General features: G+C 59.0%; 1 protein-coding gene across 11 annotated transcripts in view; it reads right to left on the bottom strand.

The window, feature by feature from the left end:
* The window catches only part of HSPG2 (heparan sulfate proteoglycan 2), a 101,863-nt gene that overhangs the window by 16,801 nt on the left and 69,101 nt on the right, over window positions 1-15,961 (bottom strand). For 5 of the 11 annotated variants that reach the window (XM_067723179.1, XM_067723170.1, XM_067723160.1 and 2 more), the window contains 28 exons: window positions 15,219-15,277; window positions 14,861-15,028; window positions 14,597-14,707; window positions 12,521-12,621; window positions 12,242-12,422; window positions 11,228-11,353; window positions 10,930-11,082; window positions 10,707-10,849; window positions 10,237-10,372; window positions 10,002-10,156; window positions 9,633-9,783; window positions 8,710-8,897; window positions 8,484-8,625; window positions 7,904-8,055; window positions 7,588-7,723; window positions 7,339-7,490; window positions 6,058-6,193; window positions 5,770-5,921; window positions 5,260-5,398; window positions 5,017-5,168; window positions 4,290-4,425; window positions 4,021-4,172; window positions 3,682-3,820; window positions 2,916-3,067; window positions 2,554-2,701; window positions 1,367-1,518; window positions 804-945; window positions 323-474 (listed from right to left, as the gene is read on the bottom strand). In XM_067723179.1, coding sequence (XP_067579280.1) covers window positions 323-474; window positions 804-945; window positions 1,367-1,518; window positions 2,554-2,701; window positions 2,916-3,067; window positions 3,682-3,820; window positions 4,021-4,172; window positions 4,290-4,425; window positions 5,017-5,168; window positions 5,260-5,398; window positions 5,770-5,921; window positions 6,058-6,193; window positions 7,339-7,490; window positions 7,588-7,723; window positions 7,904-8,055; window positions 8,484-8,625; window positions 8,710-8,897; window positions 9,633-9,783; window positions 10,002-10,156; window positions 10,237-10,372; window positions 10,707-10,849; window positions 10,930-11,082; window positions 11,228-11,353; window positions 12,242-12,422; window positions 12,521-12,621; window positions 14,597-14,707; window positions 14,861-15,028; window positions 15,219-15,277 — 4,006 coding nt within the window. The remainder of the gene's footprint in view (window positions 1-322; window positions 475-803; window positions 946-1,366; window positions 1,519-2,553; window positions 2,702-2,915; window positions 3,068-3,681; window positions 3,821-4,020; window positions 4,173-4,289; window positions 4,426-5,016; window positions 5,169-5,259; window positions 5,399-5,769; window positions 5,922-6,057; window positions 6,194-7,338; window positions 7,491-7,587; window positions 7,724-7,903; window positions 8,056-8,483; window positions 8,626-8,709; window positions 8,898-9,632; window positions 9,784-10,001; window positions 10,157-10,236; window positions 10,373-10,706; window positions 10,850-10,929; window positions 11,083-11,227; window positions 11,354-12,241; window positions 12,423-12,520; window positions 12,622-14,596; window positions 14,708-14,860; window positions 15,029-15,218; window positions 15,278-15,961) is intronic. The other 6 variants (XM_067723188.1, XM_067723145.1, XM_067723152.1 and 3 more) reach the window with 5 other exon arrangements.

A 15,961-nucleotide genomic window follows, 5' to 3' on the forward strand; every position in this document is an offset into this window, starting at 1 on the left:
CCGGCTGTGCCAGTGCCCAAGAGTTCTCAGGAGCTCAGGGCTCCAGCTGGTGGAGATGAGGAAGCTTCATTCACAGAATCCTACAAGTCCACTCCATCCCCTTTTCAGAGGTAACTGCTGCAGGAAATGATTCAGCAGCAAAGCCAGGAGAAAGACCCAGGTCTCTCAATTCCCAGGCTGCTGAACTCCTCCCCGCCAAGTATTTTATCCCCTGGGGTCCCCAAGCATGCCAGGGTTTGTGTGAAGAAGGTTTGGGATGCAGACGGCAACTGCAGGTCAAAACTTGCCTGCCCTGAATTCTCCCCACCCCTGGCCCCTGTACCTGGTGCCGGGCGGGGAGGCTGCCCCCACGCTTATACCACGTGACCTGGGCATGTGCCTGCCCGGGTACCACGCAGTTCAGGTCCAGGGTTTGTCCTTCGGCCACATGGGAGGAGGAGGCCTCGATGTAGATGGGCTGGGCCAGTCCTGGGGCTGTGGGCACAATGGGTGGGTGAGAAAGGGGCGGCCCCGGGGGTGCAGGCAGAGACCCGAGGCGGTGGCACCGAGTGCCAGCTGGCCCTCCTGGAGGTGCAGTGGCTTGAGAGGGACTGAGCTGGCTGAGCACCATTGACCTAAGAAGGGTCTCTGTCCCCTGGGGGCTGAGATGCCCTGGTGAGACCTTGGTTCCCAGTGGTTGGGGGAGGGGCTGGAGGACCTTCTTGGAGCCGAGGGCTAGAGCCCTGCTGGATAGCAGGGGGAGCAAGGCCAGGCAGGGGCCCCCAAGCCTGTGCCCAGAACCGCCCGCCGCTCCTGTCACTCACCAGGAATGGGGCCTGGGCTGGAGGCCTCGATTGTGACCAGGACAGAAGCCTCCAGAGTGCCTGAGCTGCTGGCCACTCGACAGGAGTATTCACCAGAGTCGGCAGGGGACACCTGGTTCAGCCTCAGCAGGGGGCCGTGGACCTGGCCAGGGTGGGGCGAGAGTGGGGAGAGTGAGCCAGGGGGCTGGTGGCCAAGGCCGTCAGATGCCCCAGCCCTCTCATACCTGTACCCCAGGACTGTCATGCACCATTGTGGGCGCTGCCTCCTGCCAAAGGTGACCCCCTTTGACACTGGACGTTGTGGGGTATGTTTACTATTATGCTTTTCCTGGCAGGAGAAAGCCCAGTGTCTTGAGTAAGAGGTGTCCTTTTCTAATTTGCACCAAGGTACTGGGCAGCCAGTGACGGCCCTACCATGCCCAGCCTGTTCTTGAACTCCTGAGTCCCAGTGATCTCCTGTTGCCACTTTCCTGAAGCCCCAGACGTTGGGGCCACCTTCCCTCCGGGGCAGGGGACGGGGTGGGGTGGGAATGCCCACATCCTGCTTTCTCCAGCCTCCATACCTGGTGCCGGGCGGGAAGGCTGCCCCCGCGCCTGTGCCATGTGACCTGGGCGTGGGCCTGGCCAGGCACCACGCATTTCAGATCCAGGGTCTGCCCTTCGGCCACGTGGGAGGAGGACGTCTCGATGAGGATGGGTGGGGCTCCGCCCGGGGCTGGGGCACAGGAAGAAGTCAGTGAGCTGGGACTCCCTGTGTCCTCAGCCCCTGCCCCTGGGTGCCCAGATGGTCAGGCCAGAGGCCACAGGCAGACGGCCTTGATACCCCCCTTCCCATTCCCCTGAAGCCTGGAGCAGCTGGGCTAGCCTGGCGCCTCATTCTCCCAGCCCAGCCCCAGACAATGGTCCCACCATCCTCTGTGCTCCCGGCACCACTGGCGGCCAGGGCTCAGGGCCAGGCAGCTCCACACAGATCACTAACGTTTCCCAGACTTGAGTAGTACGGGGCTAAGAACCCAGACTCTGGGGCCAGACTGCCTGGGTTCAAAACCCAACCCTGCCATTTATTAGTTGTGTGACCCTGGGAAAGCTACTTCACCTCTCCATGCCTCAGTTTCCCCAACTGTAAAACAGAACAATCATACCTACTTCAAAGGGTTATTGTGACAGTGAAATGAGTTAATATGTGTAAAATTACCAGGGCCCAGCACCTGGTAAGTGCACATCACGTTCATTACTTAGCGATTCAGGTACTATTATCATGACGTCTGCTACGGCCACGTGCTCCCTGTGCTATTAATTCCTTTACACTTTCAACTGATTCACTTAAGAAAACCCTTAAACACACAGCCCCATCATAGGCAATGATTTCCATGCAATCATGACAGGTTTGACGTGTTGATGTTTTTTCCCTAACATTATCACTATTAATATAAAAAAATATTTAATCAGGGCACCACCTAAAATCACCCTCTCAGATCCCAGAGGTGCAATTCCAGCCTTTAAGGAACTCGTGTAATTGCTGCAAGAGCTCTACTAGCCCCACTTTACAGATGAGGAAAGTGACACACCGAGAGGAATCCCTCGTGTAACATTTCAGAGTGTGGACAGAGGAGCCGGGACTCACGCCCACACGAGCCGGACTCCACAGCCCGTGCTCTCGGGCCCTAGGGATGAAGCCCACTTGACCTGGCTCTCGAGCCCTCCTTTCTTCCCTCCTCCTGCTTCCCAGCCCCACTGTAGGGATCCTCACCAGGGACGAGAACAGCGCCAGAGCCAGAAGCCTCGATGGTGACCAGGACTGAGGTCTCCAGGGGGCCAGAGCTGCTCACCACGCGGCACACGTACTCACCCGAGTCAGCCGGGGATACCTGGTGCAGCCGCAGCCGTGAGCCGTGGGCCTGAGCAGGGACAGGACAGGAGAGGAGCAGAAGGAGATGGCACTTGGAATCCTTGAAGGCTGGGGCCAGGGTCCCACCTCTGACGCAGGCAGGCACTGCACCCCACAGGGGATCCCAGGCCCTCCTTCCCGGGCAGAGCTTGGGGGACAGGCCCCTAGTCAGGGCCCGCACATCCAGCAGCCCTCCCACTATGTCCTGCCCCCAACTCCCATACCTGGTGGTGAGTGGGGAGGCTGCCCCCGCGCTTGTACCACGTGATCTGGGCATGCGCCTGTCCAGGGACCACGCAGTTCAGATCCAGGGTCTGCCCTTCGGCCACGTGTGAAGATGACGACTCGATTCTGATGGGCGTGGCCCCGCCGGGGACTGGGCGCACAGAAAGAGCAAGTCGGGGCTTTGGTCATGGTCAGATTTGGGAACACCTGGGTTGGTGGGAGCCTCAACTGGAGAAGCCTCCACCCTCCCAAGGTAGTAAGAATAGCTAACACTTATTAAGCACTTACAGTATGCCAGGCACTGTTCTCAGTACTTTGCGTGCGTTAACTCACTTAGTCCTCACAAAATTCACATACTTTCTGCCTTGATGGAAATGTTCTATCATCCGCACTGTTCAATGCAGTGGCAACCAGCCATGTGCGGTTACTGAGCACTTTGTTTTTGAAGTGTGAGGATGTGAATTTAGGATTTTAACTAATTTTAATGACCATGCATGGCTAGTGGCCACCGTATCGGACAGCTCTCTGAGGATGGAATGATCGACATCCCCACTTCACTGATGAGGGTACGGAAGCTGAGAGGGGAGAGTCACCCCCTCAAGGTCCCTAGTGGTGCAGGCAGGATGTGAACCCTGGCATCCTTCTGCTGAGCCCTCGTCCTGCACCACCACCCTCGTCTGGGGCTCTGATTACAGGGCCTTTGCTCCCTGGGAAACACTGGTACCTGCGTCTCCCAGGCCCTTCCTGGGTCTTCATCGGACTCACCAGAGGGGCTGCCGGTGCTGGGGGAGACTGAGACCACGATGGAGGCCTCCTGGGCGTCGATGTTGTTGTTAGCCCGGCACACATACTCGCCTGAATCCGCCACGGACATCTGGTGCAGCCGCAGACGGGAGCCGTGAGCCTAGGGGTGTGGATAAGGAAGAAGGGAGTCAAGGGGTTGAGGGGTCACCGGCTGGCTCAGGCCTCCTCCATCAGACCGGCTGAGGCTACCCTCTGTCCACCCAGGGCAGGAGGGAGGACTGCCAGCTAATGCTTCAGGTTCTTTGCCCATGGGGGGCTGTCCCTGAACTGCCCACCCCACTGCCAGGCTCTACTCTGTACCTGGTGTCGAGTGGGAAGGCTGCCCCCACGCTTGTACCACGTGATGGTGGCCTGGGGCTGCCCGGTGACCACGCAGTTCAGATCCAAGGTCTGCCCTTCAACCACCGTGGGGGACGAGGACTCGATCCTGATTGGTGGGGAGACACTGGGCACTGGGGACAGAGAGGAATGCACCACATGGCCGGAGTCAGACGAGAGTGACGGTGCCGGGCACCTCGCTGCCTCCCCCGCACCCGCTTGCCTAGACCCCCTGCCCTAGGAGTTCTCACTGTGGGAGGAGCCGCTGCCCTGGATGGTGACGATGAGCGAGGTCTCCTGGGAGCCGGCACCGTTGCTGACATGACACACGTACTCGCCCGAGTCCGCGGGCGTCACCTGGGGGATCCGCAGCCGGGAGCCCACGATCTGAGGGGGAGCAGGTGTCAGGGGGTGCGGGCAGCACCTCCATGTCTCAGGTGCTGCCGCTGTTGCTTCCTCCGGACTCCGGGAGCCTCACTGCCTTGTCTGGGGTAGCCTCCACCCTGGCCTCCTTCAGAACTCCCTTGGTGGCCTTCCCGAGGCTCTGGGCTGGGTGGACAGTGTCTCCAGCCTTTGGACTATTCTCACCCGTCATCCCTGCAGAAAGCCCATTGAGGCCCTCCCCGGTGACGCCTATTACAGCGCTGTCACATGGCATCTCTGCCTAGCCCTTTAGCCTGTGAGCTCCCTGAGGGCAGGCACTGGTCTCATTCCATTTGAATCCTTAGTGCCAGGACCAGGACTTGGCCTGGAGCAGGTTCTCAGGGAAATGTAGTGAGTGAGTGAAGTACAGGATCCAGCTGAGGTCAGTGGGACTTATCTCCATATCCTCAGCACTGGTCCAGGGCCTGTCCAGCAAGAACACTCAATGTTTGTTGAATGACTGAATGAGCACAGACGGGCTGTTGACAGCTCTTCCTGATTCCCGTCAGGGCCGGTGACCCCAGTTTTTGCCCTCCCTGCCTGCTGGTTCCATACCTGGTGCCGGCTGGGTAGGCTGCCTCCACGCTTATACCAGGTGATGGTGTGGGGGGCTTGACTGGCCACCAGGCAGTTGAGGTCCAGCGTATGTCCGTTGGCCAGGGAGGCTGAGGATGACTCAATGCGGACGGGGTACACCACACTCTGGGCTGGGAGGGTGAGATGGAAGGCAGGGTGTGGGAGCCACTGACGGTGGAGGGGCCCTCCCAGCCCATTTGTTATGACCCCTGAGACACTCACAGCGGGAGGGGCCGAGGCGCTGCTGGATGGTGACGAGGACGGAGGCTTCCTGGGTGCCCGAGCTGCTGACCACGCGGCACACGTACTCCCCGGAGTCAGCTGGAGTCACCTGGGGCAGCCGCAGCCTCGAGCCATGTACCTGGGAGGGTAGGCAGGTTCACAGCCAGGCTCCCACCCCCTTCCCTGGTACCCATCCCAGCTAGACCCGGCCAGATGGAGCTTTAGGGCTGGGGCAGAAGCTCTTCCAGGGAGAACCACCATTCACGACCCTTCAATTCCCTTGCCCGAGGGTTGGGATTGGGTCCAGTGGGAAGAAGTGGGGGACCGGCACTTGCCACCTATGGGGCAGGTGAGGTGGACAGTGTGAGCCCATCTGGCAGATGAGGACACTGAGGATCAGGGAAGTCAAAGGACTGGCCAGGCAAGGGGCAAAGCAGTGTCCAAACTCAAAGCTCCTTACTCCGCAGTCTCGAGGGTCCTTCAGGCCCCCCTTAGCACCCCACCTCCTACCTGGTGCCGGGCAGGGAGGCTGCTCCCGCGCTTGTGCCATGTGACCTGGGCGTGGGCCTGCCCAGAAACCAGGCAGTTCAGATCCAAGGTCTGCCCTTCAGCCACGTGTGAGGAGGATGACTCGATCCGGACTGGAGGGGTGACCCCCAGCGCTGGGGACAGAGGGCAGAGGGTCAATCCCCAGCTGGGAGGAGAGGGGGAGGGGAGGGTGTGAGTGAAGGTAGGGACTGCTGGTCTCTGGGGTCCTGCCACTGCTGGAGTGGGAAGCCTCCCCCCAGCACCACTCACCAGGCACAGAGTCTGCAGACTCAATGGTGACCAGGACGGAGGCTTCCAGGGGCACTGAGCCACCTACCACGCGGCACACATACTCGCCTGAGTCGGCTGGGGACACCTGGTGGAGTCTCAGCAGTGAGCCATGGGTCTGGCCAGAATGAAGGTGAGGTCAGAAGGGGCCCTCTTAGGACCCCTGCACCTATAACCTGCAGCCCTGCCTCACTCTGAGCCTGAGAACTGGCTCTTAGTTCTGTCTTGCTCAGGGGTGAAGCGGGTGTCTTGTCCCAGGAGTGAGGGGTGGCCCAGAGGAGCCATGGGGAACTGGGCAAACACTAATACCACACTCCATCCATTCTTACACACTTAAAAAAAAAAAAAGGATGGAGAAGATAACCTGCATATTATTTTTATTTTATTTTTTATTATTATTATTTTGGCCACACTGTGTGGCCTGCGGGATCCCAGCTACCCAGCCAGGGACCGAACCCGGGCCCTTGGCAGTGAAAGCATGGAGTCCTAACCACTGGACTGCCAGGGAATTCCCTAGACATACTTTTTAAAGTCTCTGAAATCAAGATGCATCTCGCAGTGAATTACAATTACAAATGGCAGTTTTTTTGTTTCTCCTTAGAGGCACATAAAATCATGGTGCATCCTGCAATCAGTGGCATCCTAAATTCTATAAAATATATCAATAATAACAGCTAACGATGGGACTTCCCTGGTGGTCCAGTGGTTAAGACTCTGTGCTCCCAATGCAGGGAGCCCGGGTTTGATCCCTGGTCAGGGAACTAGATCCTGCATGCCACAACTAAGATCCCGCATGCCGCAACTAAAGATCCTGCACACCGCAACTAAGACCCAGCGCAGCCAAATGAATAAATAAATAAATAAATATTTTAAAAAATAGCTAATGATATGACAGTAGTAACGGCTCATAGCACTTTCTATGAGCCAGAGCTCTGAGCACTTTGCATATAAATTAATTCATTTCATCCTTAAGATAATTCTGTAAGGGAGGTACTATTATTACCATTTTACAGATGCTGAAAGTATGGTACAGGGAGATTAAGAAATTTGCTGAAGGTCACAAGTGAGGAAGTGGTGGAAGCAGCAGTCACACCTAGGCTGGCTGGTCCTAGAGGCTGGGACCATTGCCCCGCACACCTGTGCAATGGGGTCCTAGGCCTCCCCGTCTCAGAGGAGCCTCCAACCCACCCTACCCTTGACCTCCACTCCCCAGTGGCCTCCCTCCTGTTCCCTTCTTGGCCTGTCCATCCTCCGGTCCTGTACCTGGTGCCGGGCGGGAAGGCTGCCCCCGCGCTTGTGCCATGTGACCTGGGCGTGGGCCTGCCTGGGCACCACGCAGTTCAGATCCAGGGTCTGCCCTTCGGCCACATGAGAGGAGGAGGGTTCAATGCGGATGGACTGGGTGCCACCAGGAGCTGGGGGAGAAGACGGTCACTGGTCAGTCCAGTTCTCTGCAGCTTCCCCCGCCTTACCCCTTTCTCTGTCCAAGCGCAGCCTGCAAGTCCCACTCACGGTAGGCGAAGTTGGCTCCCTGGGTCCTGGTTACCGTGACTGTGATGGAGGCCTCCACACCACTGCTGGCCCGGCAAACATACTCGCCTGCGTCAGCTGGTGAGGCCTGGAAGATGTACAGGCGGGAGCCGCGGACCTGGACAGCCATGGGCAGGGGTGTGAGAGGGGGGCTTCTCAGAGCTCAGCAGGTGGGTACCCCCACCCTGTTCCTCTGAGCTGGGAACTGACAGCCCCTCAGCTCAGAGGCTGCCCCCGCCGACCCACGGTCCACAGCTTGGCCTGGCTGGCCCCCTCCTGCCTTTCTGCCACTGTGTACCTGGTGCCGGGCGGGGAGGCTGCCTCCACGTTTGTACCACGTGACCGGGGCATGGGCCTGCCCGGGAACCACACAGCTCAGATCCAGGGTCTGCCCCTCGGCCACCGTGGGGGATGAGGATTCGATCCTGACAGGCGGGACGGATCCTGGGGCTGTGGGGAAAGGGGCGAGGGTAGCAGACGCTCCCCAGAAGGGAAGGAAAGAACTGTTCACCCCGGAGCCAGCTCAGCCTGTGGGTTCAGTGGCCTGGGCTTGAGGTCCTCGGCTCAGCAACCCTGAGGGGAGCCAAGCCTTGCAGAGGGAGCGAGGAAGTGGGAGAGATGAGGATGATTGAGGGAGGAGCAAAAACATGAGTGATGTGGCCAGAGAGAACAGTGATGGGAAGACAGCAGATTACTCAGAGAAGTGGAGTCCTCCCGGGCCGGCCCTGTGGCCAGCCCCAAGGTGGGCTTCCTGCCGCAGTGTGGCTTCCTGCCACCCCCTTCCCCGCGTCAGCAACGGGAGTCACTAGGGCCTCAGCACCTGGGAAGGCTCTCAGCACCCCGCACCCCAGCTTGCCCTGTCACTGGCAGTCACTCACCGGGGATGGAGCCAGTGCCGGCGGCCTCGATGGTGACTAGGACGGAGGTCTCGAGGGGCCCAGAGCCGAGGACTACGCGGCACACGTACTCGCCTGAGTCTGCTGGGGACACCTGGTTCAGCCGCAGCAGTGAGCCGTGGGTCTGAGTGCAAACAGGGAGGGTCAGGAGGGCCTGAGCGGCTCCGTCCAACCCCTCCAGCGGGCTGGCCCTGGGGGGCTGCTGTACCTGGTGCCGGGCGGGGAGGCTGCCTCCACGTTTGTACCATGTGACCTGGGCGTGGGCCTGCCCCGGCACCACACAGTTCAGATCCAGCGTCTGCCCTTCGGCCACATGAGAGGAGGACGACTCGATGCGGATGGGCTGACTACTGCCTGGAGCTGGGGCTCCACCAGGAGCTGGGGCGCCACCAGGAGCTGGGGCGCAAAGGAGCTGGTCAGAGGCCTGGGCTCCTGAGCCCCAGCCCTGCAGCCCTGAAGCAGAGGGCCCTGGGATTTGACGAGGCCCTAGCTTGGGAGGGCAGATGGGAGGCCTTCTAGGGCTGGGACCATGCTTTTCTGCCTCAGCAGGGCCAGCCAGACCCCTCTTTCCCTCTCTGACCTTCAACTTGGAGTTCAAGGCCCATTTGCCTATGCATGACTCCTTGACCTGTGATGAGCTGCTCTGGCTTGCAGGGAACCAGAGTCTTTTAGCGCCCAGGCGGGGCCGAAGGATGCAGACAATAAGGCCACAGCTCCCTTCTTTAGAGCGCACGCCGCGTACTCACACTACATGGTAGTGCTGCTGTCCCCATTTTACACGTGAGGAAACTGAGGCCCCAGAGGTAAAGTAACCAGTTCAAGGCTGATAAAGGGCAGAGCCAGCATTTGAACCCAGGTCAGCCTGACTCCCAACTCAGTGCCCAACCCTGACTCTGCTGCTTTTTGATGAATTCTGAAAACAGCACTCTCCCCATGGGGTCCCAGGTAAGTCAGGTCAACCTGTCCCCACCCTCAGTCCCCTCATCTCTCCTTGCAGGGAGTGGAGGCTTGCAGCCTGCCTGGAGCGCCTCTTCTTGTCCTGATGGCATCGAAGAGACCACAGACACCAGCCTTGGGAACAGAGGGGAGGTCGGAGGGCTTGGCCCCCACCCAGCCCCACTGGCTCCTCACCTGGGGTGTAGCTAGGGCCCGAATGGCTGCCGTGGAGGACAGAGACGATGATGGAGGCCTCCTTGGGGCCTGACTCATTCTCCACTCGGCACACGTATTCTCCAGAATCAGCTGGTGAGACGTGGGGCAGCCGCAGCCGGGAGCCATGCACCTGGGCCGGGTAAGGACAGAGGCACGTGAGGATGGGGAGAGGCCGCGGTCAGCACTCCCTCTGTGCCTCAGTGCCTGCCTCTGCTCGGAGCCACCCCACATGGGAAGCTGAAGAGGGAGGGAAATAAGGGCGGACCCTGCTCGTGCAGAGTGCAGAGTGCCAGGCTGTGTGAAGGACCACCCCCAGGTCCCCTGCCACGGGCTCAGGGACCCTCGTACCTGGGCGTGGGGAGGCAGGCTGCCCCCTCGCTTGTACCACGTGATCTGGCTGTGGGCCAGCCCTGTCACCATGCAGTTGAGGTCCAGCGTCTGCCCTTCAGTCACGGAAGGTGATGAGGACTCAATCCTCACTGGCGGGATGCTGGCACCTGAGGCTGGGAGCAGAGAGGGAGTGAGTAGGCCTCAGGGGGACCCTGGCTTGCCTTCCCACTCCTTCAGCCCCAAGGCCCCGCACCTGGAAGGACGACCACTTGGATCCGGGCCTGTGCGGTGCCCGCGGGGCTGGTGGCCACGCAGAGGTAGAAGCCGGCGTCGGCGGCAGTGATGGCTGGGATGAGCAGCGTGGCGATGTCTGTGCGCTCAGACCGGGCCTGCCACACGGCGAGAAGGGTCAGCCGCCCGACGGGCCCAGGCAGCCTGGCAAGGGCTAGTGAGGGAGGGCAGGAGGAGGGGGCATAAAGAGTAGAGGCAAGCTCCGAGCCAATATGAGGGCCCCAGTTGGGCACCAAGGAGGGCGGAGCCAGGCAGCAGAGCAGGAGGCTGACGGCTGCCACCCGCCGGGACGCACGGAGCGCACGGAGCGGGAGGTCTGAGCAGGGCACCATCTTGGAAGTGAAGGGAACCAGAAGAGGAGATGGGAGGGGCAGGTGGCAAGTGCTAGGACTCTGCTGAGCCCGTGGGCCTGGCCCGGACGGATATCCTCACCTGTGGGGGGAGGCTGCCCCCCTCCTTCCTCCAGGTGATGGTGGCGCTGGGCACACCCGCAGCCCTGCAGTACAGCCTGATGCTGCGGCCTTCATGTACCTGGGTCCTCTCTGGACTCACCTGGACCCTAGGCCCGCTGCCCCCTGCAGACAGAGCTCTGTGAGAACACCTCTCTGGGCCGCCATGAGCTCCCAACTGCCCACCCTCAGCCCCGTCCTCTCACCGTGCACGTGGAGCACGGCCCTGGCCACGTGCTGCCCAGCGCTGCTGTGGGCGCGACACAGGTACTGGGCTTGATCCGAGGGCTCGACGGCTGGCAGGCGCAGGATACCGCCATGGATTTGGGCCTTCTGAGGGAGCTGGCCACCAGGGCCCCCTGACGTGGAGAGGTGGGGTCAGCACCCACTAGGATTGGCATTGCCAGGCCCCCCAGGGGTTGAAGTCCACAGCCTAGAGTCCTGCCGCTGGCCCCCATGTGCAGGAGAGCCAGGCCCTGACTGTCATACCCGCCACGGCCTCACCTGTCCACTCGAGGGTGGGCGTGGGGTTCCCTGTGGCACTGCAGCGGAACTCAGCCAGCTGCCCAGGCTGCACTGTGAGCTGTGGTGGGTGGATGGAGACCACGGGGGAGGACGGGGTGGCCGAGGCTGACGAGGGAGGAGAAAGCATATGTGGTCACGGTGGGGAGGGACCTGTGGCAACAGCCTCCTTGCCGCTCTCTTTGCTTCCACTCTAGCCCCTCGTGGCCATGTGTCCATAGAACAGCCAGAGGGAGCCTTTAAAATGTCAATGGGGGAATCCCCCGGTGGTCCAGGGGTTAAGACTCTGCTCTTTCACTGCTGAGGGCGTGGGTTCGATCCCTGGTCGGGGAACTAAGATCCCGCATGCCACATGGCGTGGCCAAAAAAAAAAAAAAAAAAGTCAATGGGGTCTTCTTACTTCTCCACTTAAGACCTGTCCGTGGCTCTTAGAACAAAATCTGAATTCCCTGCTGTGACCCACTGCGTGTACTCACCTCTGCCCACATCTTCAAGTCCCTCACCCCACCTCCCCTCCATGGCTCCAGCCACGCTGGCCTTGCGTCCCTCAAACACATCAACATGCTCGTGCTTCAGGGCCTTTGCACACGCTGCTTCGTCCGCCAGCTCTCATGTGGCTGAACACCTTCTCTTCCCTTCAGGTCTCAGCTGAGATGTCACCTCCTCAGAGAGGCCCTCCCCAACCACCCCACGGAGAATAGCTCACCCTTCTCCCACCTCATTTCTCACTTTCCAATCACTCTGTTTACTCCTGTCCCAGCACTGGTCACCCGTGTAATTATGTTGTTTGTCCACTTGTTCCCTACGGAACATGGAGGGCAGGAGGGCAGAGCCCCTGTTTGTCCCCTCCCACCCCTGTTTCTTCAGAGTCTAGGCCAGGACCTGCCATACTGTAGTTCAGAAACTGTCAGCTGAAGGAAGAAATGGTCACTGGTCTTGGTGGGTGTGAAGGAAGGTCAGGACTGGGTGGGTCAGGCATGGACATGAACAGTGTACCTTGCACGTGCAGCGTGGCTGTGCCCTGGTCCATGGCGAACATGTTGGAGCCGGTGCACACGTAGGTGCCCGCGTCACTCGGCTGTACGCTGCGAATGGTCAGGATACCGTTGAAATCCATGGCTCGGGCTGGCAGTTTCCCATTATGCAGGCGAGTCCACACCAGGGTGTAAGCCGGAGACTGCAGGCAGGACAAGGGAGATGGGGTGGGGGTCCGGGTGGGGCTTGGGGACCCCAGAAGACAGATCCTCACTGATGCCCACTCCCTGCCCCGCCCACCTTGCTCTTGGCTGTGCAGATGAAGGTGACGTCGGTTCCGGGACGCACGCTCTGGCTCCGCTGCTCTTCCACTGTCACTGTGATGGGCTTGCTGGGAGCCTCTGCCGGGACAGGAGGTCGCCCAGTGAGCTGGGTGCTGGCTAGGCCGCTGTCCTGTGGCCACTTTCTCTCCCTCTTCATCACCCCATCCGGAGGTCACTTCCTTCCCAGTCTGGCTTAGATTCCATTCCACTCCCTGGCACCGCCCTCCCTCATCCTGGCCGAAACCCATCATCTACTTTCCTCCTGCTGGCACTGAGCACCCAGCAGGCTGTGACCAGAGAACATCACACCATGATCCCCTTGGCTCCAATTCAGGATCACAGACCACAAATGAGCTCTTAACACTTCGCACTTCACTCCAACTGGGCTTCTCTGTCTGGTTTGAGTTTCTATCCTCCCAAACAACCATTTCACACCTGCTCCCAACTTTTCCACCCTCCTGAAACCCCCTTCCACTTCCATGGCTTCAACTCACGCTTCTTGAGAGAATTGAAACAATTAGTCAGGAATTTTCCACGTTCCCAAATCTACCCACCTCCCTCCTTCCTGGTCCCTGAAGGATGAGACCTCTCCCCACCTCCCACCCCACCTCAACTCCCCTTCCTGAGTGCTGGAGCCCCTCCCAAGGACCCCCTCTCCCTGCTGTGCCCCCTCCTTTCCTTCCCCATGGGATCATTCTGCTCCACAGACAAATGTGTTCTAGAGTTTCCCATCTCTGAAAATGCCCCCCTGACCCTATACACCCCTCAGTTACTGCCCCATTTCTTGGCCTCCCTTCAGAGCCAGGAGTCTTGAAAGAGTTGTCTACACTGGCTGCCTTCCCATCCCTTCTTTGCCTCACTCCCATCCGGTCTCTACCCCATCTCTCCACTGCAAACCGCTCTTGTCAAGGCATGACCTCCAAGGGTTATTTCTCTGTCTGTAGCTGACCTTCCCGGGGCATCCGGTGAGGCCGGCCACTCTCTCCGGGAAGTCGTTTCCCCTCTTGACTTCCAACTCACCACGTCCCCCGGCCTCCTCCTGTCTACTGGCTGCCCCTGCTCACTCTCTTGCTGTCCTCCCTCCTCCATTTGTTCCAGTTGGAGCTCCTTGGGGCTCTGCTCTGGGCCCTGTCCTCGAGCTACACTCTCCTGGGTAATTTCATCCTGCCCCATCCTTATGCCAACAGCTCCCAAATTCACTTCTCTGGCCAGGGCCTCTTTCCTGAGTTCCAGATTCACATATGCAAATGCCCACCTGATGTACCTACTTCAATGTTTCCCCAAGCTTCTCAAACGTTAACAAGTCCAAAACCAAACTTGTGGTTCCCTCGGACCTGTTGGTGGCAGGTGTTGCTGGGGCCCCACCCATGTCCCCTCGTCACTTCAGAACCAACCTGCCTGGCTTCTGCAGCCGCTGCATTTCTTTGCATGAGGGTTTTCTCAGGCCACTGGTGACCATTGTGTGTGCCCATGGGGTGGGACAGTATGCAGGGGAATCGATGCTACTGGAACAGGCCCCAGTCAGTGACTGATACGAGCTGGTGTGCACATACCCCAGCTCCCTGGACCCCAGGGTGGAGGGCAGGGGGACTCCAAGGAGCATGTTTTACTCTGGAGTTTCCCGGGGCTGCCTCGGCTGCGTTCAGTAACAACTGCTCTAGGTGGTAATGTGCTCAATGACACACCGTTAATTGGATGCCTTCTCTTCCCTGTTTCATTTCATTTTCCAAATAAACTATGTACACACAAACCCTTGCCTCAGCCTCTACTTTTGGCGGAGCCCAAATGAAGGTGCCCTCCTGTGGGATCCTCTCTCATCTCAGTAAATGGCACTCTGCCCAGCTGCTGGAATCCAGACCCCTAGGCTTTTCTCTCTCCCTCAACGACCAGACTCAAGTCCTGCCAGTTCTGCCTCTAACATCAGCCTTGACCCATCACCTCTTTCCATCTTCCTGGCCAGCGTCCTCGTCCACCATCCCCTCTGGTAGATGGTCTGCAGTTTGCAGCCCATCCCAAGACAGGCAGTCTGGTGGACAGAGGACTGGAAACTCACCAGTGACCAGCAGCTCTGCCCGGCTGGTGTTGGCATGATGGAGATTACGACAGGTACAAATGTAGACTCCAGCATCTGAAGGCTGGACGCTGGGGAAGTGGAGCTCGGAGCCTGGTGGCAAGGAGATGGGAGCTCATCAGTACAGATGCACCCCTTTTCCCACCTAGTCCTGCGTGTGGGTCCCTACAGGATCTCAGCAGGGCAGGGACAGACCTGTGCCTCCCTTTCCATTGGAATGGCCGAAGGGCCTGGGGCCATGTGTACCTTGATGTCGCTGCTGGGTGCTGCTGGGCAAGGGCCGCCCATCTTCACGAGACCAGTAAAAGTAGTGGGGTGGGCTCCCACTGACCTGGCACCGCAGGGAGTGGGGACCACCTTGGGGTACTATGCTCCGAGTTGGCTGGACCTGGACCACCAGCGGGGCTTGGTCTGCTGGGGGAGGGAAAGGAGAGGCCATTCAGGCAGGAGGCCCCCAGCATGTACCATTGTCTCAGATATCTCTGCCCTCCCAAAGACTCGCGTGCCCAACCCTTCACCCTGTTCCCCAGACCTAGTATCTCTAAAATTCCCTGGGTCCCCTGCCTTGCCCATCACCTCGACCCAAGACCATGGTCCCACTTACCCTGTGGCAGGCACTGACCCCCTCGCACATTGGGGTTACCCACGTATCCTGTGGCACACCTGTAAGGTGGAACAAGGACCAGCTGTGTCAGACCCCAGGGGACCCAGTGCCTCACAGTGGACTTGGGGAGCCAGAAGCTCAGCTCTCTGCCCATATGGGGTGAAGAAGCTCTGAGCTCTGGAAGGACTTCAGAGACCAAAAAAGCCCCACCACAGGGCCTCTGGGAGCTGAGAAAGGGGAGTGTGTGGAAATGTCAGTAGGCTGGATTCAGGGAAACATTCATTCAACAAATGTTTATTAAGCGACTACGATGCAAGGTTATTGAAACATAACAGTAAACATGATAAAGTCCTTGCTCTTATGGAACTGACTTGTTGGGAAACTAACATGGAAACTAAGTAAATGAGAGTGATGGACATCTATGGGGGTTGAGAGGGCATGGTAGGGAGGCACTAATCTAGCCCTGAAAATCAGGAGGCTTCCCAGAGGATGGGACTGCTGAGCTGCTACATTCCCTTGGAGCAGACTACTCTGCAGCGAACTTATCACTGTTTTAACTATGTATTTGTATGATTACTTACCATCTTGTCTCCCATTATAGTTGGGAAACTCTATAAGGGCTGGGACTGAATCTGTTTTGCTCATTACTTTATTTCCAACACCTTGGCACACTGCATGGCACACAGTAGATGCTCAATAAAAATGTGCTGAATGAGGGAATAAAGCTGAGCCTTGAAGGCTAA

This window comes from Pseudorca crassidens, chromosome 2 (genome assembly GCF_039906515.1).
Source record: "Pseudorca crassidens isolate mPseCra1 chromosome 2, mPseCra1.hap1, whole genome shotgun sequence".
In the NCBI taxonomy this organism is placed as follows: Eukaryota; Metazoa; Chordata; class Mammalia; order Artiodactyla; family Delphinidae; genus Pseudorca; species Pseudorca crassidens.